At 41.7% G+C, this 27,056-nt stretch overlaps 1 protein-coding gene across 1 annotated transcript in view; it reads right to left on the reverse strand.

Moving 5' to 3' along the window:
* Positions 1–1,189: 1,189 nt before the first annotated feature.
* Positions 1,190–27,056, reverse strand: part of LOC101838290 (ankyrin repeat domain-containing protein 30A-like) — a 120,181-nt gene continuing 94,314 nt past the window's right edge. Inside the window, exons 18-24 of the mRNA XM_040746629.1 lie at positions 25,966–26,122; positions 19,954–20,024; positions 18,547–18,640; positions 12,914–13,017; positions 10,615–10,729; positions 3,549–3,734; positions 1,190–1,602 (exon numbers count right to left, since the gene is read on the reverse strand). Of these exons, the coding sequence (XP_040602563.1) occupies positions 1,390–1,602; positions 3,549–3,734; positions 10,615–10,729; positions 12,914–13,017; positions 18,547–18,640; positions 19,954–20,024; positions 25,966–26,122 (940 nt within the window). The 3' untranslated portion in view covers positions 1,190–1,389. The remainder of the gene's footprint in view (positions 1,603–3,548; positions 3,735–10,614; positions 10,730–12,913; positions 13,018–18,546; positions 18,641–19,953; positions 20,025–25,965; positions 26,123–27,056) is intronic.

Here is a 27,056-nt window from a genome sequence, read left to right on the forward strand (position 1 = left end):
CAGGTTTCTCCTCGATACCTGGTTAAACCCTCTCCTGCTGGTAAGCCCACCGGTGGAGGGTGCGAACTGGTCGCCTCTTGTCTCTCTCTAGTCCCATGAAGACCGCACACTTCAGAAGCTATTTCCTCCCCAGTGAAAAGTGTCTTAAAAGGGCTCATATAATTAAACAGAATTCCCATTTAGACAGCTCCTTAAAGGTGAAAATGCCACTGCACACAATTATAGATTTAAAATTACTTTAAACATTTCTAGAGGGATTCTGAGCTAACAAGTGACTCTAACAAAGCTATACAGATGACTTAACAGGAAGGTAGCACTGTGCCTTCTGGAAGGAAGGGATCCACCGACAACATTCTTGAAGATGGGGCTGGAGAGATGGCTCTTAAGTTAAGACCACACACTGCTCTTCCAGTGGACTCGAGTCCAATTCTTACCATCCACATTGAGTGTTCACAGCCAATTGTAACTCCAGCTCAGGGGAATCTGACTCCTCTGGCCTCTGCCAATACCTGTACTCATGTGCACATACCCACACATGTACACATAATTAACAAAATTAAATTAAAATATTGATGATGCTATGAAAATATTTCTATTAGGAATTTTTGTTTGTTTTTCGAGACAGGGTTTCTCTGTAGCTTTGGAGGCTGTCCTGGAACTCACTCTTGTAGACTATGTAGGTCTCGAACTCACAGAGCTCTGCCTGCCTCTGCCTCTTGAGTGCTGGGATTAAAGGTGTGCGCCACCACTGCCCCACCAAAGTAAATATTTAACACTGAGGGATGACTGACAGGAGCAGTCTCTGGGGGGGGGGGGGAGACAGATTTGAAGATCAGAGGGAGTGAGAGTTGCTCCTGAGTCGGTTATTGTGACATTTAATCCAAGCCATCCAGGGTGGGCCTGTCCTTTCCGAGGTCACACCCCTTTACACTGAGCATGCAGTCGCTTTGCTGATTTATGGGTCACTTTTCCCTTCATTTATGTGCTTCCTTCTTGTCATGACTGTGTCTTTATACCACCTAGGAAACCTGTCAATGACGGTTTGTCAACAGGGATCCCAATCCAGGAAAGTCAGCCCCATGCCAGAACATGCCCGGGGGTTTGTCATTACCCCCTCTCCACTGCCCGTCAAGTTGTAATACTCCCCAAATTAGTTACACATGTTAAGATTTCTATTTAATAAAGTGGCACAAAGTAGTTTAATAAGAATATAAATGCCTGATTTAGAGCTTTAGAATACTAATCTAAAAGACTAATGAATCACGTTAGCTACATGAGAGCATTAGGGGGCAAAGGCCACAGAGATCTAACGTAAAAGGGGAAGAAGCAAGAGCCTCCCTGAGTGTGTTCAAGTGCACACTCATTTTCTGACTCCGAGTCTGTCGTCTGCTATTTCCGGGGGCTCCATTTGGCTTGCTCGCCCAGCTCTGTTCTCAACGGCGGAATCATGCCGCTCTCTTCGGCATAGTGGTGCTCAGGCTCTCGTACCCCTCCTTCATGGAGAGATTCCAAGTTTTTAATTCTGAGTTCCATCTGGTCTAATGTCACAACTCCATTAGTGTCTCTTAAGTCCTCAGTGTTGTTTTGATCTCTTGCTTGGGTCTAAAGCAAAAAGTACAAAATTCCAAAATAATTAATCTTCGAACAGTTACTTTATTCCTGTTCCCTTTAGTTAAAAACGATAAACTCGCCGGGCGTTGGTGGCGCACGCCTTTAATCCCAGCACTTGGGAGGCAGAGGCAGGCGGATCACTATGAGTTCGAGACCAGCCTGGTCTACAGAGTGAGTTCCAGGACAGCCTCCAAAGCCACAGGGAAACCCTGTCTCGAAAAACCAAAAAAAAAAAAAAAAAAAAAAAAAAAAACAAACAAAAAAACAACAACAACAACAAAAAAAAAAAACGATAAACTCAAAGGCAGTTGTAAGTATGTTAAATAAGATGCTTGAATTTAAAAGTTTTATTACTAATGCCAACTGTATTACATTTAAAACACAAAGCCAGGCAGGCATGTGACTCATGAGGGGCAGAAGCAGGTAGGTCTCCGAATCTGAGGTCAGCCCGGTCTATATGAACCCTTGTCTCAAACAAAACAAAACAAAACGGAAACCTGATAAAAATTTAAAGCATAAAATCAGTATACTCTTTCCCGGTGAACGGTGCTACAGTTGAGCCTTGGCCCTGGGTTTGCTAACTCTACTCTGAGTCACCCTTATGCTAGCTACAATGTAGCTTCACAAACTGCAGGACAAAAGAATCAGCTCAAAAACATTTTAAAAATGCAACTGTAACGGAAGGAAATACTTAATGGTATGTTTTAACTTTCACATAGAAAATTTTATTCTCAGTTATCTTAAGTTGCAAATGATTGGCCGGGCGTTGGTGGCGCACGCCTTTAATCACAGCACTCGGGAGGCAGAGGCAGGCGGATCTCTGTGAGTTCGAGGCCAGGCTGGACCGACAGCCTCCAAAACAGAGAAACCCTGTCTCGTAAAAACCAAAAAAAAAAAAAAAAAAAAAGTTGCAAATGATTGTCTAAAATATTGTGGGGGATCAATAATCGTTTTGTCCATTTGATACGAACGTCTGGGAAGAAGGAACCCCCCTTGGGGCATTACCTCCATCCGATTGGACTGTGGGTAAGGATATAGGGCATCTCCTTGATTAGCGATTGATGTGGGAGGGCCCAACCCAGCCTACTGGGGGCGGTGTCATGGAGATCCAGCCAGTAAGTGGTGTTCCTGCCCTGCTTGGTTTCGGTTCCTGCCCTGGCTTCTCTCAGTGATGGTCTGTGAGCAGGTCGTGTAAGTCATTGCAACACTTTCTTCCTGTCTTAGGGTTGCTGTTGCTGTGATGAAACACCATGACCAAAGCACGTTGTGGAGGAAAGGGTTTGGTTTACGCTTCCAAGTCCATCATGGAAGGAAGTCAGGGCAGGGCAGGAACTCTAGCAGAGCCGGAGCCTGGAGGCAGGAGCTGATGCAGAGGTCATGGAGGGGTGGGGTTTACTGGCTTGGCAAGGCTTGCTCACTTTCACCTACTTTTTTCTTTTTTTCTCAAGACAAGGTTTCTCTGTGTAGTCCTGGCTGTCCTGGAACGTGCCCTATAGACCAGGCTGTCTTTGCCTCCCAAGTGCTGGGATTAGAGGTGTGCAACACACGGTTTAGCTGGGGCATATTCTTAATGGAGGTTCCCTCCTCTTAGATTACTTTAGCTTATGTTAAGTTGACATAAAAGTAGCCAGCACACCTCTCCTAGTTGTTTTTAGTCAGTGGGTTTTTTGTTTGTTTGTTTGTTTTGTTTTTTAACAGCAATAGAAACCAGAACAATGACATACACTGAAAATTTTAGAGAGAGATGCAGGCCATTCAGAAATCTACAAAGTCCACCGCTATGAGAAGAGGAGAAAATGCAAGGGATAGAATCCACATCACCGCTGTGCTGAAATGAATTCAGGTTCGCTGTAGATTAATTAAAACGGAAAAAGCTTTCTGCAAGCTGCCTGCTCTCCTCAGGCTCTGCGTGGTTCCCCTGCTCTCATGCCACCTACCGCGAGCTCTGGTGCCCAGCTTCTGCCGGGAAGAACTTGTAAGCTCTGGTGGTCCTCCAGGAGGCATCCACTCTTCCTTTGTTCTGTCTTTATTGCTATTAGCTCTTGCTCCATAATCTGAAGTTTTACAACCATGTGTAGATATTTGTAATATGTAGTTTCCCAGTTTTCTTTCAGCTTGTATAACTGTATGAATAAAAAGTAGGGATTCATGGTGAAGGACATAAACCGAGGCTGGGCTAACATAAAACCAATAGACAACCGATGCTGGTTCAGCTGTCATAAATTAAAGTTATACTCTGTAGCAGACCATTAGAATGCACTCCATTGGATTACCCAGAAAATAGGCAAATTTAAATCCAGCAGGAATGACAAAAATAAACTCTTTTCACACATCTTCCTCGTTTACACCTGAACCACGGCTGTCATTTTCCATGCCTAGTTTATTCCTTTATTAATAACATGATGATAAATCACATACCAACAGAAGTCTCTGGCCCTTTCCTCCCAAATACTCAATGCCTCTAATTTATCTTCATTTCTTTCTTGTGTGTGTGTGTTTTGTTTTTTTTTGAGACGGGGTTTCTTTATGTAGCCCTGGCTGTCCTGGAACCCACTCTGTGTCTCTGAACTCAGAGATCCACTTGTCTCTGCCTTCTGAGGGTTGGGATTAAATGCGTGCACCGCCACCACCTCCTGGCTATTGACATGATTTTTTTAAAAACATGTTCTGATTCAAGAGCATTGCCTTGTAAACTTTGTGGACTCATTCCATAAAATACAGGAACACATTAAACAACAGTAGTGACAAAATTGAGTTGGCTGAATTAGGATGACTTCCCTTTAGATATATTGATGTTCTATGGTGGTGGATTTAAAACACTGAAGTCTCTCATAAGACCCATCTCCTGAGTGTGAGCTTGTTTTGGTAACTAATTTCCAGTATGGAGCTTTTGTTTTGTTAAGACAGGGTCTCACTATGTATCCCTCACTAACCTGGAACTCTCTGTATAGACCCATCTGGCCTCAAACTCACAGAGATCCATTTGCTTTTGCCATCAAATTCTGGGATTAAGACTTAGTCTGACATAGCTTGTACCGGAATTTCTCTAGGGGAGCAATACTTACTAAATTATTGCTATGATCACAATTTCATTGCTGTGTTCCCTGGTTACTACAGATATTTAGGGGCTGTATTCTGGACATGAATTTCCTCTAATGGGCTGACCTGTTGCCCTGTGAAACTTGGGTTGGGTTGTGTGACTCTAGTGGTTTAGGTGTAAGAGATGAATGTAAGGAACTGAGGTGTTCGAGAATCAAGTTTGTGTTGTGAACAGGATCCACTTTGGCTCTAGCACAAAGCTAAACGCCAGGTGTTGTATCCACTTCCTCCAAGCTGAAGCACCCTTGCTGGAGGGAGAAAGAGGCTCTCAGAGTGGAGGAGGCCAAGGAAGCCCATGGGCTATTGCAACTCACTAAGGTGGCTGATGGGCAAGACAGTAATTGCTGGGGAGAGTGAGCTCTCCTGCAGAGCTGCCTTTAAGCTGTGAGGAGAACTCCTGGGGTGCAGCTTCCAAGAGTCATCACTCAGGCTGAGAGGGGTCTTTTGGGTGACACAGCTGCTGGTGAGTCACCCATGCTCCTGTCAGTTACCACGACAAACTCATTAGGCTTAGGTGGATTAATTTCTTTTTCTTTTTTGTTTTTTGAGATAGGGCCTTTCTATTATGTACCTCTGGCTGCCCAGGAACTCACTATATACCAGGCTGCTTCCTGAGCTATGGGATTAATGGCATGCACCATCCCACCCAGCTTTGGATTTGGTGTTTTTGGTTTTGTTTTGTTTTGCTTTTTTTGTCTGTCATACCCCATCCCCCCCCCAAAAAAAAATCACACAACACATCAAAAAGGAATCTAACTGTCAACTGTAAGATGATGATCTAATTCCCAACAAGACAAGCTGATGTCATGTTGGTAAAGACACTCATGTGAACTAGAATGAAGTGATAAAACTTCAATGCTGTCAGCAGTCAACTGGTCACAGATTCTGTGGCCATGATTTGAGGAGATGAGAACAAAGAAGGAAGCACTAGGTGAGAGCCTGAAGGATTCAGTGGAGAAGAGAGAAAGAGCCAGCTACCACTGAAGGCCAGATCTTACTATGTTAGGGACTCAGCAAAGCATAAACTGATCACATCAGCTCTCACTGGATGAAGAGTTTCCCACCCCACGTGGGGCTCCTGAGAGCAAGGGGACTCAGGGGACCTAACCCCTCCTGACTGCATGCAGAGCTCCAAGGAGAATCAGGTCAGGAAAGTAACAGGTGAAACCACAGCAAATGGAGTTCCTGATAACTTTTTGACAATTCTTCCTTGGTCGGCCCCATTTATAACCTTATTTGCATGCCAGTCAGGGTCCAGGGCCCCTAATTTCCGGTGTCTGGGCTACAAGAACAGAAGGCTTGAGAGTTCTATAGTGGAGGAGGAGGACTGGCTGGCATGGCCAGACTTCTGCCCCCTGCTCCTCTCCTCATGGAGCTTTCTGGATGTACACGCACCCCTGCTGCTCTGGTCTGTGAACTTAAGGCTTGCTCCGAAAGACCCTGATCCTGGCTGGCACCTAAGACCTTTCAGAGCAGTGTCAGCAATCAAAATTTAAAGTGGGGACAGCCCAGAGTCCCATCGATCAGTGAGCACATAAACAAAATGTACAGCTTACCCATATGACAGGACACTAATCGGCAAGGACAGGAAATGAAGTATGCACAGGTGTTTGAACAGACTGAACAATAAAAGTATACTCAATAAAAGGAGCCAGGCCGGGCGTTGGTGGTGCACGCCTTTAATCCCAGCACTCGGGAGGCAGAGGCAGGCGGATCTCTGTGAGTTCGAGACCAGCCTGGACTACCAAGTGAGTTCCAGGACAGCCTCCAAAGCCACAGAGAAACCCTGTCTCGGAAAAAAAAATAAAAGGAGCCAGACACAAAGCAGCTGGAATGCAGACTGTGTGTCTTTCTGTTCAGATAGATGAACTTGACAGCAGTTAAGTGTACTGGGTTCCTTAAATCTCAGAGCAATTGCTAAGAGATTTAGAACATATTTGAATGATAAAAATACTAAAAAATTGAGGTGATATTTGTGTATCTGTGAATATCCACCGTGTTGCTAAATTGTAATGTATACTTCAAACTGACTGACTTTCATAGCCTGTCAACTGTAGCCCGATAACGCTGCTAGCAAATAGAACCATCAAGGTGCTTATGATTTTGACATTGTAATGGTTGACTGCTTGCTGTTAAGTCATCTGCCAGCATTAACAGGAGCTGGAGAAGAATTTCAAAGAACAGCTTATACTAATTCTTCTCAAAGTATTCCCCACAATAGAAGCAGAAGGGTCTTTGCCAAACTCTTTCTTTGAGGCTTCAATTACCTTGATACCCAAGCCACACAAAGACACAACTAAGAAAGAGAACTTCAACTTCAGACCAATATCATGAAGACTGATGCAAAAATACTCAATAAAATACTGGCAAATCGGTCAGGGCGGTGGTGGTGCGCGCCTTTAATCCCAGCACTCGGGAGGCAGAGGCAGGTGGATCTCTGTGAGTTCGAGGCCAGCCTGGAGCGACAGCCTCCAAAACAATACAGAGAAACCCTGTCTCGTAAAACCAAAAAAAAAAAAAAAATACTGGCAAATCGGATCCAAGAACACATCACAAAATTCATCCACCATGACCAACTAGGCTTCATCCCAGGGATGCAGGGATGGTTCAACATATGAAAATCCATCAGTGTAACCCACCATATAAACAAATTGAGAAACAAAAACCACACGATCATCTCACTAGATGCTGAAAAAGCCTTTGACAAAAATCCAGCACCCCTTCATGATAAAGGTCTTGGAGAGATCTTGGATAATAGGAACATACCTAAACATAATAAAAGCTATATACAGCAAACCAACAGCCAATATCAGACTAAATGGACAGAAACTCAATGCAATTCCTCTAAGATCAGGAACAAGACAAGGCTGTCCACTCTCTCCATACCTCATCAATATTGTACTTGAAGTTCTAGCTAGAGTAATAAGACAAAAAAAAAAGAGAGATCAAGGGGGATACAAATTGGAAAGGAAGAGGTAAAACTTTCACTATTTGAAGATGATATGATAGTTTACATAAGTGATCCAAAAAACTCTACCAGGGAACTCTTACAGCTCAACTCAAGAAAATCAGTAGCCCTACTGATAAAAGGGCTGAGAAAGAAATCAGAGAAACATCACCTTATACAATTGCCATAGACAACATAAAATACCTTGGGGTAATGCTAACCTGTATCACACGAACTTTGAGTCTTTAAAGAAAGAAATTAAAGAAGACACCAGGAAATGGAAAGATCTCCCATGCTCTTGGATAGGTAGGATCAATGTAGTAAAAATGGCAATCTTGCCAAAAGCAATCTACAGATTCAATGCAATCCCCATTAAAATCCCAGCACAATTCTTCACAGACATTGAAAGAACAATTCTCAACTTTATATGGAAAAACAAAAGCCAAAACAACCCTTTTCAACATGGCAACATCTGGAGGCATCACCATCCCTGACTTCAAGCTGTATTACAGAGCTATAGTCCTGAAAACAGTTTGGTATTGGCAAAAAAAAAAAAAAAAAAGACAGATAGACCAATGGAATCGAACTGAACACTCCGACGTTAACCCATACACATATGAGCACCTGATTTTTGACAAAGAGGCTGAAAATATACAATGGAAAAAAGAAAGCATCTTCAATAAATGGTGCTGGCATAACCGGATGCTGGCATGTAGAAGACTACAGACAGATCCATGTCTTTCATCATGCACAAAACATAACTCCAAATGGATCAAGGACCTCAACATAAATCTAGCCACACTGAACCTGTTAGAAGAGAAAGTGGGAGGCACCCTTGAATGAATTGGTACAGGAGACTGCTTCCTGAACATAACACCAGTAACACAGACACTGAGATTGGCAATTAATAAAGGGGACCTCCTGAAACTGAGAAGCTTCTGTAAGGCAAAGGACACAGTCAGCAAGACAAAAAGGCACCCCCACAGATTGGAAAAATATATTCACTAACCCCACATCTGCCAGAGGACTGATCTCCAAAATTTACAAAGAACTCAAGAAGCAAGTCTCTAAAACACCAAAGGATCCAATTCAAAAGTGGGGTACAGAACTAAATGGAGAATTCTCAATAGAGGAGTCTAAAATGGCTGAAAGACACTTGAGAAAGTGCTCAACATCATTAGCCATTAGGGAAATGCAAATCAAAACAACTCTGAGATACCATCTCACTCCTGTCAGAATGGCTAAAATAAAAAACACCAACGACAGTTTATGCTGGAGAGGATGTGGAGAAAGGGGAACACTCCTCCACTGCTGGTGGGAGTGCCAACTTGTACAGCCACTTTGGAGATCGGTATGGAGATTCCTCAGGAAAATAGGAATCAATCTACCACAAGACCCAGCAATTCCACTCTTAGGCATATACCCAAAAGACGCACATTCATACAACAAGGACGCCTGTTCTACTATGTTCATAGCAGCATTATTTGTAATAGCCAGAACCTAGAAGCAACCTAGATGCCCCTCAACTGAAGAGTGGATAGAGAAAATGTGGTACATCTACACAATGGAGTACTATTCAGCAGAAAAAAAAACCAATGGAATCTTGAAATTTGCAGGCAAATAGATGGCACTAGAAGAAACCATCCTGAGTGAGGTAACCCAGTTACAAAAAGAGAAACATGTTATGTACTCACTCATTTATGGATTTTAGACATGAATCAGGGGAGTGCCAGCATACAATCCCACTGCCAGAGAGTCTGGGAAACAGAACCTTCATCCAGCGACTGATGAAAGCAGAGGCAGATACCCACAGACAAACACTGAACTGAACTCCTGGAATCCAGTGTCAGAAAGAGACTGAGCTGGTTTAACCCACAGAAACAGTTGACCTGTACAAGGGGGAGCTCTTGGACCCCAGATTGATGGCTGTGTGGAAAGCATGGGACTGACCCAGACCCCCCTGAATGTGGGTGTCAGTGAGGAGACCTAGGTAATCTATGGGGCCTTGGGTAGTATTTATCCCTGGCGTACAATAGACTTTGGGTGCCTATCTCACAATGAGAGATGCTCTCTCAGCCGGGACTCTTGGGGGAGGGCCTAGACCCTGCCCTGGATGATATGACAGACTCTGGAGGGCCTCACCCTCCCTGGGGATATGAGTGGAGATTGGGTGGGGGGCTGGGGGGGCCTGGTGGACAGGAATGGGGAGGAGGGGAGGGAGAGGGAGCTGGAATTGACATATGAAACAAGATTGTTTCTAACTTAAATTAGAAAAAGGAGAAAAAATGAGCTTAGAACAAAAAACAAAAACTGCAGTTTTTCTTCAGACAGGGTCTTCCTGTGGCCTAGGCTGGCCTCAAGCCTCTGCTTCAGCTTCTTGCTTCACGTGTCAGGAAGCCATTCGCGTTAGTGCTCTTTGGATTGTTACTGATATTTAGTCATGTGGACTGGGAATAAAAAGTAAATAAAAAGGAGGTGAGATGGCCCAGTGTCCAAGAGTCCTTGTCGCTCTGCTCTTCCAGGGGACCTGAGTTTGGTGCCAAGTACCCACAGGGTGGCTCACAACCATCTGTAACTCCAGTTCTCGGGGATCCAATGCCCTGTTCTGACCTCTGGGCACTAGGCATGCACATGGCATAGAGCCACGCATACATTATAAAACAAATAAATAAACCTAAATAAATAAGATAAAGATATAAAGAGAATCAGCACAGCTCACCTTTAATAGAAAAAAATATTTTTTCATTGATTTCAAATCAGCGAAGTTGTTGTTTTAAATCTTTGTTTTACTAACCACAGAATATATAGCTATATTTACCCAAAGCAAGAGATATTTCATCTTACAGGTTATTGAAATTACCTCATGCCAGTTCCAGGACAGCCTCCAAAGCTACAGAGAAACCCTGTCTCAAAAAACCAAAAAAAAAAAAAAAAAAAAAAAAAGAAGAAGAAATTACCTCATGCCTTAGTGTACTACTTGGAATATGCATATCAACTAGGCTGGTTTTTAAATCTCCAGTGCCTTCAAGCTTATTTAACTTCTTTTTTGTCTCCTCAAAGAACTTCTTAAATCTGTAAAAATGTACAGAATTGGCATGTTTTCAGCATCAATATTTAATAACTTAAGCAGACAATATGTAATATCATAAAAAGGAACAAAAGTGTAAGTCATGAAACTCTCATTTGTCTCAAAGTTAATTGAAAATATGAAATTATAATCTTTAAATATTTTTTGTATGTTTTGCCTACATGTATGTATGTGCATCACAAGCATGTCTCATGTTCATGGAAGCCAAAAGAGTGTGTCAAATCTCCAGGTCTGGAGCCACAGATGGTTGTGAGCTGCCATGTGGGTGCTAGGAATTGAACCTGGGTCCTCTGGAAAAGCAGCAAGCGCTCTTAACTGCTGAGTCATCTCTCCAGCCTGAAATTATAATCTTAATTTTTTATTTTTTGAAATTAAAATAGAATTACATAATTTTCCTCCTTTCCTCTCTCCAACTTTTCCCATGTACCCCTCTTTTTCTTTTTCTAATTCATGGCCTCTATTTCTTTAATTGTTGTTACCTATATTCAGTTCTAAATATGTAAATCTAACTGCTCAACCCCATATAATGTTACTTGTATGTATACAGTTTTGGGCTGACCACTTGATATTGGATAACCAACTGGAGGCTCTTTCGTGGGGAAAGCTTGTCTCCTCAACTCTCAGCATGCCTTAGCTGCCTGCAGGTCTCGGTCTGGAGCTGAGGCCTGTGACAGTCCCTCCCATGTTAGCGTGTCTGTTGATGTCATCATTGTCCAAGCCATGCTGATGAGATTTCAGGGTTGCAGCTTCTTGACATTTCTAGGAGACACACTCTCTCAGCAAGCTCCATGTTCCTCTATCTCTTACAGCCTTCCCGCCCTTCTGCCCGGACCCCTGAGCCTTAGGTGGGAAGCTGTGTTAAGATGTGTCACCTGGGACAGGGCACCACACAGTCACTTGCTCTTTTCATTTTGATCAGTTGTGATTTTTTTGTAATGATCTCTGTTTATTGCAAAGAGACATTTCCTTGAAGAGGCGTGAGAAGTATAGTTATCTGTGTGCTTAAGGAGAAATATTTAGAATATAGTTAGAAATTGCACTGTTTTAGTAAGGTAGTGGCTGTAGGTGGATCCCAGATCCAGACCTCACTAGCCTTGTGTTACTGTCTAGGTCCTGTACCAGCTGTGATTGTGCTTGCGTTGAGTGGCCTTCAGTATGTATATCACTATTGCACCCTATGGATATTGTATCATGCTGGCTGGTGTTGCAGTCCATAGGCATCATAGCTAGGCAGGATTACTGCTTCCCCACCTGTAAATCTTGCATAGCACCTTCTGGTACCATTAAAGCTAGGGAGAAGGCATTCAGGTCAGGGCCCCTGGAATTTACTTTCAACCTCTGGGAAATATTCAAGGACAACATCAATAGCCTACACTGTTTTGGAGTCTATTGGATAACTTGTGACCAATAACTCAAAAACTGGCTTCCCATGTCTGGTGTTGAGGTTTTTGTTAAATAGTCTGTGGCTCTTGGGCAAATTATAAGCTTAACAAATAATATGAGGAAAAATTTTATGACATTTATATCACATGAGCAGTAAGTATTAGAAGACATTCAGATGTTTTGTAACTATTATTATCCATTTTAACATGAAACACTGACAAATTATTAAAGATAATCTGCAACCCAGAGATTAGGCCCTGGAGTGATGTGGATGTCATTGAAAGATGCAAGGACTTGTTGGTCGCTGTTTGCTACGGAGCCAGCACCTCTTTTGGTGGGCATCGGGAACACGTGTGGTGGGCATCGGGAACACGTGTGGTGGGCATCGGGAACACGTGTGGTGGGCATCGGGAACACGTGTGGTGGGCATCGGGAACACGTGTGGTGGGCAAACACACATGCAGACACATCACTCACACACACAAAATAAAGAAATTACAATGAAGTCGTATGACACCAAGTGGTCACCCCTAAAACACATATACAGGACCAGTATCAAGTGAACTCAGTAGATTGCATTTATATATTTTACACACAAACATATATGTAACAGTAAAAATCAAAGAAAAGAGGCTATGTTTTTGGGAAGGATTTGGGGGACATGAGAGGAGTCAGAGGGAGGGGAAATAAAGTAAATATAGCACTCATATATAAAATACTCGAAAATATGAAATAATAAATAGCGATGAAGCTAATTGAAAAGATTTAAAACATTAAAATCTTACCCAGCTAGTTCTGTCATTAAGTTCTCATTTTTATCCATCTGTTTTTCCAAAGTACATTCTAGAGATTGTGCTTGCTGAATGAGTTCTTCCATTTCATCTCCAAGCTTTAAAAAATTATAAAAATATTTAAAAGTATCAGGAGTCTTGTTCTTCTCTTAGAAAATCATTTCTTACAAGGTTATGAGTAATATGCATTTGTACAAGTTTGTAGCATTCCACTTAGAATCAAATTAAAAAAATAACTCCTTAAAACCAGCTTTCATTTATCTATATATTTATCATTAATTTTTGAAGAAATTTATTATGTGCTCCCCCATGTGTGTGAGCATGTGCATGTACACATGCACATGTGTGAAGATGCCTACAGAGGCCAAGAGGGTGTCAGATGTACTAGAGCTGGAGTTGTGACCATCAGAGTGGGTGCTGGGAACGGAACTTGATCCCCTGGAAGAGTAGCCAGGGCTTTTAATTGATGAGCCATCTGTCAGGTCCCCCTCTTCATTATAGAACTTACATTCCTGTAATTTGCCAAGTCATTCATCCTCTGTAAGAATTCTTTGGGGAGTTTGGAATTTTCTTCTCCACTTATTATCTTTCTTCAAGGAGTGTCTTCATGCTCACTCCACAAAGCATAATCTGTGCCTGATTCTTCTGGACCCCCTTCCGACCTGATGAAGCCCTCCCAGTGGGCTCCAATATCCTTAGTACACAGCCCATCTAAAAAGCTCTTTTCATCACCCAGCACCTTCTATTAGCTTAAAATCTGATGTTAAAAATGATTTATCTTGCCGGGCGTTGGTGGCGCACGCCTTTAATCCCAGCACTTGGGAGGCAGAGGCAGGCGGATCTCTGTGAGTTCGAGGCCAGCCTGGTCTACAAGAGCTAGTTCCAGGACAGCCTCCAAAGCCACAGAGAAACCCTGTCTCGAAAAACCAAAAAAAAAAAAAAGATTTATCTTATGTGCATGTGTGAGAACCTGCATGCATGTATGTGTACCTACCTGGTGCCCATGGAGGCCAGAAGAGGGCATCGGTCCCCCTGAACTGGAGTTACAGATAGCTGTGAGCCACCATGTGGGTGCTGGGAATGGAGCCTGGTCCTCTGCCAGAGAAATGCATGCCGAGCCACCTCTTCAACCTCTTAAAATCTAGGATTTAATCCTACAAATTCATGAACAAAATACAGGGTGCCAAGGACATTTTGGAGTCCTCATCGTGTTTTATGTCTCATGAGCAGACTCTAGGCACGCCCATACTTACTACTCCATCGTCAGCTTGAATGCAGAAGCCCCGCTGTTCTTTCTCTGAGTAAGTCACCCATTCCCTACAGAGTTCCTCGAGGTTTCCTTAGGTCATCTAATCCACAGTTCCAGTCTCGGCCCATTACTGAGGTCATCCTTTCATCGATATCCTCCTTCTCGCTCAGTCCTCATGCATTACCACCCATCATCCATTACTGCATGGATTCCATTGGAGATGCTCAAGGTGTGTATTTCCTGTAGATTTTGATTGGTGCTGCTTTGAAAACCACACTTTTCAAACTCTGGCAATGTGGAGCTGTTGTCCAGAATTTTTGTCTTGTTTCTCTTTTTAAATAGTAGACATTTTCATGCAAGTGTCATCAGTCCTTTCTCTTCTCCTTTGCTACACTGACAACTTTGGGTAAATATTGTCCTAAAATTCCCTTTTAAATGGAAACTCAACTATATTGATGGAAGCTTGGATGAGCTAGAGTTCCATTTTTCACCTACCCCAGATGCTTTGCACAAAACTATAAAATTGTATCTGTGAAATATCTCAGCTCTGGTGATCTCTGATATATTGAGGACAGTTTGGAGAAATTAGTGACTGCTGATAGAGCTGGGGAATAAGAAAAACCTCGTATTTATTTTTTGAGTCAGAGGAGACCTCAAAGTGGCTATTATTTCTATGCCTTATTCCTTATTCATTTTTGGGGAAATCTAGAAAATATACCTCTTTTTAAAAGATTTATTTTATGTGCACAAATATTTTGCCTGCATGCATATATGTGTACTCTGTGCATGCCTTGTGTCCATGGCGGCCAGGAGGGCATCCGATGCCCGACAACTGGATTTGCTGGCAGTTTTGAGCCATCGCGTGGGTGTTGGGAATGGAAACTGGGTCCTCTGCTAGAGCACCAAGTGCTTTTAACCTCTAAGCCTTCTGTCTAGCCCATCTCATTCTTTTTGAATCCGCCAAATAGGTTTGGAATCCTACTATACAACTCTCAAGCTTTGCTATTTCAATTCAATACATTTCTGTAGGACATTTAGTGAGAGGATGTCTTTGGCATTCTCATACGCAGAAGACTCTTCAACATAGGTGGACAGTATTGAAATAAAGTGGAATCAATTTCTAGAAATCTAGAATTGCTTTTCAGTGCTCTTCATGATGTGGAAGACAGAGTTCTGGTTTCTGTGCAAACACCTACAGTGGACCTGCACAGCGCCTGCTTTTGAGAGGTAACAGGTTACAGGAGGCAGCCATGTCCTGTCTCCAGGTGGGGGTTCACACTGTAATCATGTGATGGTCAAATCTGGAAAGGCAGTGAAGGAACTGGAGAATTCTGTTCTGTCTGGGAGTAGCAGAGCCTTCATTGTCCATCACTGAAGTGGAACCCTAGACTATCGATGGCTTTCTCTGAGAGGGAGGATGCATTCCGTTTTCTCTGGGCAGGACAGGAGTTTCTCTCTGTGGATTTGGAAGTGGGCTCCACTGGGAAGCTTCTTTGGACCCCCTCCCCACTCCTGCTTTGGTTCCTCTTCCTGCCTCATCCCTGCTGAGCTTCCAGATGGAGAGTAAAGAGCCTTTGCACACAGACAAGCCCCGGAGAAGCTAGGGGATTAAACACGGCTCACCTACTCAAAGCAATGAGGTGCGAAGCTGCTCTTCCTGGAGTCTATCTACAACTTGGTGAACCTTTGCTGTCTGATGAGACAGGCTTTGCCTTATCGCGCAGAATTTATGTTTTTACTTATCCAAGACCTTTCCCCCTAAATCTTGAGCATGTTTCTAGGACATAAACCCATCTTTATAAGTGATGTTACTTGTGTTTTACAACAGTCTAAGTGACTTCTATGCTATCTTAGGTTCAGGCCAATCCTGATTCCCACAGGCATGATGTCTACCTTGGTCAAATTCCCTAGACCCTAAATCTTGGGCACTATCCCTGAGTCAATGGTACCCATTCTGTAAAAGAAGCCAGATTTACTTTGTAAGGCATCTCAAGATAAACATGTCTTTAAATTGTTGTGCACTTGGGACTGAGTTAGTTGTTATGTGAATACTTTTTTTCCAAAATTGTGTTGTGCTTAAATATGGCCAAAGTAACATGATCTGAGCCAGACTCCAGAAGTCCTGGTCCAGCACTGATTACAATAAAATCTGGCTGAGTCAAGTTTCATTCTTGTCTCTTCCTGAATCATTTTTTTCCCTGCCTGCTGTAAAGCCTGCGGGGGAATCACCACACTTCTGTGCTTGTGATCCCCTCCTGTGACAGCCACACAGCTTCGGCCATTGAGCTTTTCTGTAGACACTGGCCTTACACTGGGGGGGGAGGCATTGGACAGCGACTCCCCAGCACAGCCGCAATGATGCAAAGCAGAGGACTCTGGTTTTGGAAAGCTGATGGACACAGGTGAATAAACAATTTCTGGATCTTCAGTTCTATAGCATCCCATTATACAAAACATTTCCTTTATGCATTCAATGGCATTGCTTTTCTTTTTGAAAAACAAACAAACAAACAAACAAACAAACACACATAAAAGCCAAAACAGAGAAAAACTTTCCTTGGTGGAAATGTCTGTATAATGACAAAATAGCCATTCTTCAAAAACAATTTCTCAATACTTATTTATTTGATGCACATGCATGCCTGGGTTCTGTGGAGGTCAGAAGAGAGCATCAGAGATCCCTAGGAACTGGAGTTAAGGATGGTTGGGTGGCACCATGTGGGTGCTGGGAACTGAACCTGGGTCCTCTGTAAGAGCAACAAGTGCTCTCAACAGCTGGGTCCTCTTTAGCCCCAAGTATCTGTTCTGAATTAGAAATGGAAGTTACAATTTACCCATCCTTAAAACTTCACCAAAGGGTTCTGGTAACAGATTTGAACTCTAGACCAAATAACCTTCCCAGTGGCAACGGCAGCTGTACACTACGTCTACAGCAACCTTTCCACAGCAGTCATGAGGTACAAATGGTCCACAAGTCTATTAATCAACCAATGGAGAAACAAAATGTGTCCTAAAGCATTATGTTATATATCGTAATATATCTAAGATACAGTATTAGTTATAATACAAAATTATAAAACATTCATTTTGTAAGAATCCTATTTAGTAAAACATGTTTTTAAGACAAGGTTTCTCTGTGTAGCCATGGTTATCCTGGAACTTACTATGTAGATCAGGCTAGCCTTGAACTCAGAGTTCCACCTACCTCTTGCTTCCCAAATACTTGAATTAAAGGTGTTCACCATCATGCCTGGTGAATTCTTAATTTTAAAAAAGGATTTCTTTTCATTTACGTGTATGTGTGTACAGGTACCCACAGAAGTCAGAAGAGAACATCAGATCCTCTGGAGCTGGACTTGCAGGTGGTTGTGAGCCTCCTGATGTGTGTGCTGGGAACTGAACTCTGCTCCTCTACAAGGACACTTCATGCTCTCAACCCCTGAGCCAACTTATAAGCTGCTTGTTTAGTAAAATCTTGCTACCAAAGTCCCTTATTGCTATCATTTCAATGAACTTCTATAAAATCAAGAGGATGTCCACTACTGGTTAAAAAAGTAGTAGCATTATGAATGAGAAATACAGAGACAGACACACAGACACAGTCACAGACACACGGGCACAGACAGACACACAGACAGACAGGCACACACACACATACACACACACACATACACACACTCCCAGCTATGTAGCCCTTGGTCTAGAACTTACAGAGATCCATCTATCTTGGCCTCCTAAGTGCTGGGATTAAAGGTATCTGCCACTATGCCCAAACACAGGAAATACTTTTATCAACGGCACTTTTCATATATCCTAAAATATTCCCATATAACTGTAATGATGAGTAAAGTAAAGACTTTGTGTCTGGCTTTGAGTGAAATGCTTCAGTAAAACCTTTGCTATGTCTGGTTTAATCAGTAGATGTGGAGAAATTGTTCTGAAACTGTTTAAAGCTGGGAGAGACGCTGTTTCTCTGGAGAGTCTGCACTTGGTGCTGCATGAGAGCTTGCAGCCACACTGACCTTGGTCCTAAGGCCCTCCTGGCAGACCTGGAGCTCTTACATTTGATTATGGCTGCCTCACTCAAAAGGGACTGAGACTTGTGTGGGTTGCCTGCTCTCATGGGTAGCAAGAGCAACATGACTTCAGTAGTTGGAACCTTTCCCAGCCCCAATTAACCTTGTATATGTTTGAATAAAGTAACCGGAATGAGCTTTCTGGTGCCAGTCTTTTCCAAGAAGGCTGAACCCCTCTGCTCCTTTGGGAAACGAAGGCTTAGCATCTTGGAGAGCTACTCTCTCTACTGCGGCACCTACGACTGACATCAAACAGCACAAGGGGAAACAGTTCTAGAATGGCACAAGGAAAGAAGACTCACCAAACCTCCATGCAGCAGTTGGTTCTGAATCTGCTCAATTATTGCTGATCGCTCTTTCAGTGTGATTTTTAATTTGGAAATTCGAACTTCAAGCCTAAAATATATTTGACAATGATTCAAATATACCCTTTAAAAACATTATCACCCCAAGATATTTTATGTTGTTTGTGGTGAAGCTTCTCTGATTTCTTTCTCAGCACATTTATTGTCTATATATAGTAGGACTACTGATTTTTTTGAGTTAATTTTGTATCCTGCCACTTTGTTGAAGGTGTTTATCAGCTGTAGGAGTTCCCTGGTAGAATTCTCCAGGTCACTTACGTAGACTATCATATCATCTGCAAATAGTGAAAGTTTGACTTCTTCCTTTCCAATTTGTAGCCCCTTGATCTCCTTTTGTTATCTTATTACTCTAGCAAGATCAGTATTTATCCCTGGCGTACGAATGGACTTGGGAAGCCCACTGATGATGGGGGAAGTCCTTCTGTGTATATGTTGTCTTATTGGCTGATTAAATAAAGCACTGTTGGCCAATAGGGAAGCAAGATAGGTGGGGCTAGGAGTCGAGGAGGATTCTGGGAAACAGAGGCACAGTCAGTCACCACGTAGGACTCTAGAGGAGTAAGAGGTCCAGACCCTTTTCTCTGGTAAGAGAAGACCACATGGAAACACTCAGACTAGCAGTTATGGGTTAATAACTAAGTCAGAGCTAGCTGATAAGAAACCAAGCAAACAGCCAACAGCTTCATAATTAATATAGTGTTTTGCGTATTATTTGGGGGCTGAGATATCTGTGGGACCCAGGCAGTCGGCGGGAAGAGTGCACATTCCACATTCCACATGGAAAGATGCTCTCTCAACCTGGACACATGGAGGAGGACCTAAGCCCTGCCCAGGATGATATGACAGACTTGAACATCCCCATGGAAGGCCTATCCTCCCTGGGGAGTGGAGGGGGATAGGGTGGGACTGGTGGGGGACTGGGAGGAGGGGAGGGAGAAGGAGCTGGGATTGACATGTGAAGCAAGCTGGTTTCTAATAATAAATAAAAGAGTGGGAAAGCATCACAATTTCTGAACTAAATCTAAAAGAATAATTTCATTGTTAATGTTTGAAAAGCACATTTCATTTTCTTTCTGCTTTGTTTTGTGGGTAATATGCATAATAGTGTAAAATTTACACATTATTTTTTGTAGAGTTTGGGAAGAAACCTTCACTTGGTACACACAGGTCAAGCTCTGTCCAACTGAACTACATCTAAGATGTTAATAACGCATTTCAACAATCTTAATTTTGAAAGAGTTTCCTGGCTTCCCAAAAGGGTATTCATTCTCACAACTGGTAGATTTTCTATTCTACACTGCTCTTTTTTACAAAGCTCATGGTACTCTGTGTGCTGCTCCATACCTTTGTAAGATAGCTTGTGTCTTCTCAGAACTCCATACTGTCTGTGAGCATTGACCCTGTGGTCCTTGCAACTAAAATGAGCAATGAAAAAGGAAGTTGTTAGCATCATTCAGTCTGCCCTTTACCCATTTCATGCCAGAATTTTGTGAGAACACGACTGTGCCCCTTCACCTGGATATTGTCTATGGGAACTTTTGTTCTGTAACTGTAGAATTAACTGACTTTCCACCATACCTAAAATAATACTATCTTCTCTCTACAGAAAATTAACCAATATTTACTCTAACACTGAGGCATGTGTTATTGGATACACAAATTGATAGAACTGGTAAAAGGTGGAAATGCGCATGTTTGAATTTCTAGAAATACTTCAAAACACATATATTTGAATGAATATATATGAGAATGATCACAGTGATATATATGCCAGTGATACTTTGTGAAAACTAGATGTTTTAAGACATTATTTAATAGATGCTATTTTTTTTTACTATAGTTTGAGATAACTATTTAAATTTTACGTTCCTACTTTGTGGCCTTCAAAGATTCTAGGTATGCAATCTTTTTCTTTAAGCTTTTTAAGAAATTGAAAAACATTATTTTTTCATATGACATCTCCTCATTCATTTCCTTCTAGAATCTCCCCCCTCTTTTTACTTTTCAGTTTTTTTTTTTTTTGAGACAGGGTTTCTCTGTGGCTTTGGAGGCCGTCCTGGATTTAGCTCTTGTAGACCAGGCTGGTTTTGAACTCACAGAGCTCTGCCTGCCTCTGTCTCCCAAGTGCTGGGATTAAAGACATGCACCACCAACACCCGGCCATCTCCCCCCTCTTTACCCACCCAACTTGTTCTTTTTTTCTCTTTCCTTAAAACAAACCAAACAACAAAAAGCCAAGATACAAAAACAGAAATCAAAATAAACAAGCTAAAGATCACAAACACAAAACAATCCAAATGAAGCAAAATGAGATAAAATGAGAGACGATTCTCCCAGCGCCATGGGGGTCTGGGTCCCAGCCCAGTCATTTAGGTGTGGTGTCAGCTTGAGTAAACCGATTTGTCCATACCCTGTTAGATGGAGCTAGTACAACAGTGCCTACCACACTGTCACATCAGGGTTATTAGACTAATCATGAAGCAGTGTACATATAAACTGTACAATTGCATTCAATATTTGCTATTAGTATTAGTATTTTGATTATATTCTATGTTCTAATGAAATCTGGTATTTCACACAGTTAGTGTGCCAGTGAAAGTGGTTCTCTGTGTAAGACCAGAGGTGACTCAAGGTAAGGCATCAAGGCAGCCACACCAGAGGCTGTGGAGGAGAGAACTAGGTAGGAGTAGGCTGACACTTGGATAGTGTCTGTTCAGGCAGACAGTAGTAGACTCTCAAAAGGAAACTAGGACTGGGAACTGCAGTCCTCAATGCCAGTTCCACAAAAGAAAATGTTCCCATCCCTTTACAACTCAGTACTCTCTGGAACACCTTTCCATGTCTACACTAAAAGAATAAAGGTGTTTTTTTTTTTAGAAAAAAGTCTAAGTAAACACCACAAAATTACTGAAGACAGTAATCAACTCACAAAAAGACTCAGCTAATAAACTACTTCAGATGTACAAGCCCCAATGTAGAGATAAAAGTGACACAAAAAGTTACCACAATATGGTCCCTCCCACAATACTAATTCTGTAGTAATGAACTCCAGTGAGAACAGCTGGACAGATCTTCTGGACAAAGAAGTCAAGAGAACTATTAAAACTGTCTTCAAACAACTCATAGAAGAGAGGAATATACTCTAAGAGAAGAACAAACAACTCATAGAAGAGAGGAATATACTCTAAGAGAAGAACAAACAACTCATAGAAGAGAGGAATATACTCTAAGAGAAGAACAAACAACTCATAGAAGAGAGGAATATACTCTAAGAGAAGAACAAAGACCTGAATGAGCGCAGAACTCAATTCAAAATATGAAAATTAATTCCATTCAATAAGAACTCAATTCAAAATATGAAAATTAATTCCATCCAATAAGGATAATTGCTGAAGAAATCCAGACTTAAATTGTCCTGAAATTTAAAAAAATGATGGTCAATGGGAAGTCTATAACAGGATGAATCATGTGAAACCAGTGTATCAGGACTGGGAGACAAAGTAGAGGAATTGGATTACTCAGTAAAGGCCAATGAGAAATTAAAAAAAAATCAAACATGGGAGGGAGAACTTTGTGACATGGCAACAGCATTATAATTATGGGCATAAAGTCAGAAGAATACACTAGTGAAGATGTAGAAGATATTTTCAATAAAGTTATAGAAGAAAATTTCTCAAACCTAGAAAGAGTTGTCCACCCAAGTATAACAGGCCTTCAATATGTCGAATAGACAGGACTATAAGAGAAACTCCCCAAGGCATATTATAGTTAAAACATAGAATAAAAAGGGGGTATTAAAAGGAGGTATTGAAAACTCCAAGAGTAATTTATGAAGGCAAGTCCATCAGAATAGCAGTTGACTATTTGGCAGAAAAATTGAAAGACAGAAGTGTTTGGAAAGACACATTCCAAGTTCGGAAAGACCAAAACCTCCGCCCAGCAAAACTATTTTGAAAAATGAAGCAGAAATAAAAACTTTTCATGTTAAAAAGAGATTAAAGGAATTTATGAGCACTAAGACAGATCTACAGAGGCTACTTGGAGGAATGCTTCAGTCAGAAGAGAGATAAACACACATATGAGGTCACAGAAAATAAACAAGTAACATCTGGACAATTAAAAAGATAAACAAGTGAAAGTTAAATTATTAAATTACTTAAATCCTTTTGCAGAGGAGCTTTAGTTTCCAGCACCCACATGACAATTCATGTACATATGAAGGTGTTATGTAGACTGCGGTGGGAAAGATCTATCAGCAGTCTGATTACCCAGCTGCGAGCCCTGTAAGCGACAATAATGACTTGTGAGGCAAGATACGTCCATGGGTGCAATAGCGGCATGAATGTTATGGTGTAACAACTACCTCCTGGTTGACTCTAAGGCCTGCTCTCTGCAGGAGTACACGCATGACTCAGAGGTCATAGACTCAAGGAGTGAGCCTGCTACTATTATTCTGCTAAATGGACACAGTGTCAAACTGGCTTGAAGTTTGTATCTCTGTACCCATAGATTAGCGCAGCTCTCAGACCTCATCAGAGAAGTTTCTATAAAAGCCATAACCCAACTGGTTTAAGTGCAGTGAATAAGTATCAATGAATTCCTCAATCACAAATGGGACATCTATGCTGCACTCCAACCGCCCACGAGCAGCAAGGCCCAGGGATCACTGTGGAAGTGGGGTTTGCAAGCTTTTAAGGGTTAGAGATGCAGAAAGACCTCTGGATGTGAGTGTCTTCTGGATATGAGAAGACTATTGCAGTCCAGATGATGGTTTACCAGACAGCAAGTGCAGGGTTCCCATTTGCAGCTGTTGTCTCTTCAAGGCCTGTATGGTAATGTAAGGCAATGTTCTAGCACGGACAGAGCCTCACAAACCTGAGCTGAGGGGACATGGAGAGTTCATGGCTTTTCGGGGAGGAAGAGTCAATTTTCTTCAAGGGCTGGCCATACTCCAGTGCATAGCCCACACCCAAGCATATGGGCTGCCCAAGTGGACTTGGTGTGCAATTTTGAAAAAGGAGGATGTGAAGCTGAAGAGACTGGGGGGGTCAGGGGTGGACCAAGGAGGAGTAAGGAGGGAGAGGTAAATATGATCAAAGATTTATTCATGTATGAAATTCTGTAAGAATAAAACAATTTGAAAATAATCTAAAACATTTTGAATAAAACCCTACTGGAATTTTGGCACAAGGCATTTTGAAGTTCATAAAATAAGATATATAGATCTAGGGCTGAGGATTATGACAGAATATTTACTGAATATATATTATGGAATATATTGACTTTCAATGGCTGTGTACATTGAATAGAGTCATAGTCTTCTTTTTTTTTTTTCGAGACAGGGTTTCTCTGTATTGTCTTGGAGGCTGTCCTGGAACTTGCTCTGTAGACCAGGCTGGCCTCGAACTCACAGAGATCCGCCTGCCTCTGCCTCCTAAGTGCTGGGATTAAAGGCGTGTGCCACCAACGCCCGGCGAGTCATAGTCTTCTTAAATGGAGGGAATGTTCTTGGAAAATGGGTCTCTGCTGGCATTATTTCTCCTCCTTACATAGTGGTCGCAATATTAAAATTGCACAGAAATCTCCACAACAGAACATGAAGGAGGTCAAACCACTGTCCCAAATTAGAATATCTACTGTCATAGATGTGTTTGAAATCATAAGAATGGCCTATTTCTATGGAAAACACTGAAAGCTTTTTCTTTGGATTGGCCTATTATGAATGTCATGCAGACAGACAAGCAGAGCTAAATTAAGAACATTACAGTAACTTGGGCGATGGAAGTAGGATGATCAGGAATTCAAAGCCTGCTTTGGTTATGCATAGAGAGCATAAATCACTCAACCCAACATTGCCACTACCTCTCCCCAGATATATACATCAAATGCATAAACACAAGGCTCAAATTCTCTGCCTTTTCCTTGATACAAATTTTACACATCGGAAAATGTCTGAGTATCTAAGACCTCTTCTGTGCTTTGTGCAGTTACTTACTATCAGATCTTATTGCAAAGATGATTTGCTCCAACACTATCTTATAAGTTGCTGGGATTTTGTTCTTGAGAAACTGGCAGTTTGGGCTCTTTTGGGTCTTCAAAAAGAAGATTGTTAGAGAATCGTTTTACTAAGGGTTCAGTGATGAGTAAGCTCCCACACCTTGAAAGTGGCACAGTAGAACCTCAAAAGAAAGCACCAAAAGCTGGGCAGGCGGTGTTAGTGCACACCTTTAATCCCAGCACTTGGTGTTAGTGCACACCTTTAATCCCAGCACTTGGTGTTAGTGCACACCTTTAATCCCAGCACTTGGTGTTAGTACACACCTTTAATCCCAGCACTTGGTGTTAGTGTACACCTTTAATCCCAGCACTCGGGAGGCAGGCAGAGGCAGGTGGATCTCTGTGAGCCCAACCTGGTCTACAGAGTGAGTTCTAGGATAGCCAAGGCTACACAGAGAAACTCTGTCTTGAAAACAAAACAAAACAAAAAACTAACAAACCAGCCAGGTGTTGGTGGCGCATGCCTTTAATCCCAACACTTGGGAGGCTGAGGCAGGCGGATCTCTGTGAGTTTGAGACCAGCCTGGTCTACAGAGCAAGTTCCAGGACAGCCTCCAAAGTCACAGAGAAACCCTGTCTCGAAAAACCAAAGAAAGAAAGAGAGAAAGAAAGAAAGAAAGAAAGAAAGAAAAAACTCCAACCAACCAACCAACCAAACAGCAGCAACAAAACCCCAAAACACCAAAGGAATGTGACCTGTTCAAGGATAGATACCCAACACAAATAACTTAACTACATGAATAAATAAAGTTTTCAAAGAGCAAAGGCAGCTGCAAAGACAAGCATGGATAAAACTGTTACTTTATAAAAGATCTAGCAAGATACGTTACAGATCCAAATGCGGATAGCCCGTGTTCTAACACTAAACACTAAATGGTTCTCTACGTGGTGGCAGTTTGCTAAACCCCAGAGACCTTTTAGTCCTTCCCTCAAGAAACACATGCTGAACACCATTACCAAGTTTAATAATTCACAAACAAATTTAACTTTAGAGTGAGGTACCATTTTGTTCTAAGTAACTCAAGAATGGATAGCATAACAACATTTAGGTCAACAATAGACTACACACGGTGTCCACAGTGCTCTGTGGATCACACTATCAAGTGATGAGGTGCATGTCTCAAGTTTGTGCAATTGCATGCCTTCATGTTTTCATAGTGATGAGTTGGCGAGTAATACCCTTTTTTCCACATCATTTTCTGTTAGTCACAGGTATTCATCTAAAAACACACAAGACTGATGTGATCTAACTAATATCAAACCTTCATAAATATGAACTTTTACTCACAGCTATTTTACCTGTCTCAAGCCAGTTTCTGCGGCCTTTATGTCTGTAATCACCATCCTGGTTTCCGGGTGTTGAGTCCATTCTGCATTTTTATCACGTGGTTCCTTTATCCTGCTCAGCTGCGTCTTCTCTTGTTGAAACATAGACTCAGCATTTTCTTGTGTCTCACTTTGTTTTAAGGGGAACCCGAAGTGTTAAAACATATTACAACTCGTTTAGGAAAATGTTCATTGTGGGATGTGATTTCACTATACTAACAGATCAACTTCTTCATTTACTATCCTCCCAAACAACTCAATAAGTTGACTTGAAATAAAAGTTCATCTTCATACAATGTGCCAGATGTGCCTCACAGTGATTCTCATTGCAAAGGAGAACCTCCAGATAGTCACACAGCAGGGCCTGTCTGTAGCCATAACCAAGACTCGAAGAAGGAAGGAATCTAGTATCTGCTATCTCTCATTCTGCTTGTTCCTAACATTTCAAGCATATCTCAATATTATTTATTACACAGGAAGCTTGATGGTCTTTTGTGAACAATACATGATCTGATCATTCAACAGCAATGAGTAGTTCTTTAACATAGAAATATGAGTTAATTTTATCCATGTAGGAAAGAGACATACTGAGTAAATTAGGCAGTGATCTCCATTTTCTTTTTATTTAATTTGTGTTAACAAAGTACAGATGGGGTCTAGCTCATCAGCCTCTAGAGGTCTTATCATTTGTGACTACCTTTGTTTGAATCCCTTGCAATATAAATGAGTAATATTCAAGAGTACAATTGTATAAATTTAAAAATACTTGAGTTGAGAGAGAATGATCCTTTCTTACTCTTCGAATGTGCTACCAATGAATATTAAGCTTTCTTTAGAACAAGTGAGAAGTATTGATCTAAGCCTTTAAAAAAGATACCTATACTTTGAACAACTAATTGTATATGGATGATTTTTTCAAAATATTTAGAAATTCAGAAAACAAAGTTCAAATTGTATTTCTTGCAGCACCAACTATAACAGAAAAATATAAAAATAATCACAAATTCTCAATCTTAGATGAAGATTAGAACTCAACAGCATAGTCATTTGAACTCCAGTTTTGA

The sequence above is a fragment of the Mesocricetus auratus genome, unplaced genomic scaffold (assembly GCF_017639785.1).
Source record: "Mesocricetus auratus isolate SY011 unplaced genomic scaffold, BCM_Maur_2.0 Super-Scaffold_100006, whole genome shotgun sequence".
NCBI classification, from domain to species: domain Eukaryota; kingdom Metazoa; phylum Chordata; class Mammalia; order Rodentia; family Cricetidae; genus Mesocricetus; species Mesocricetus auratus.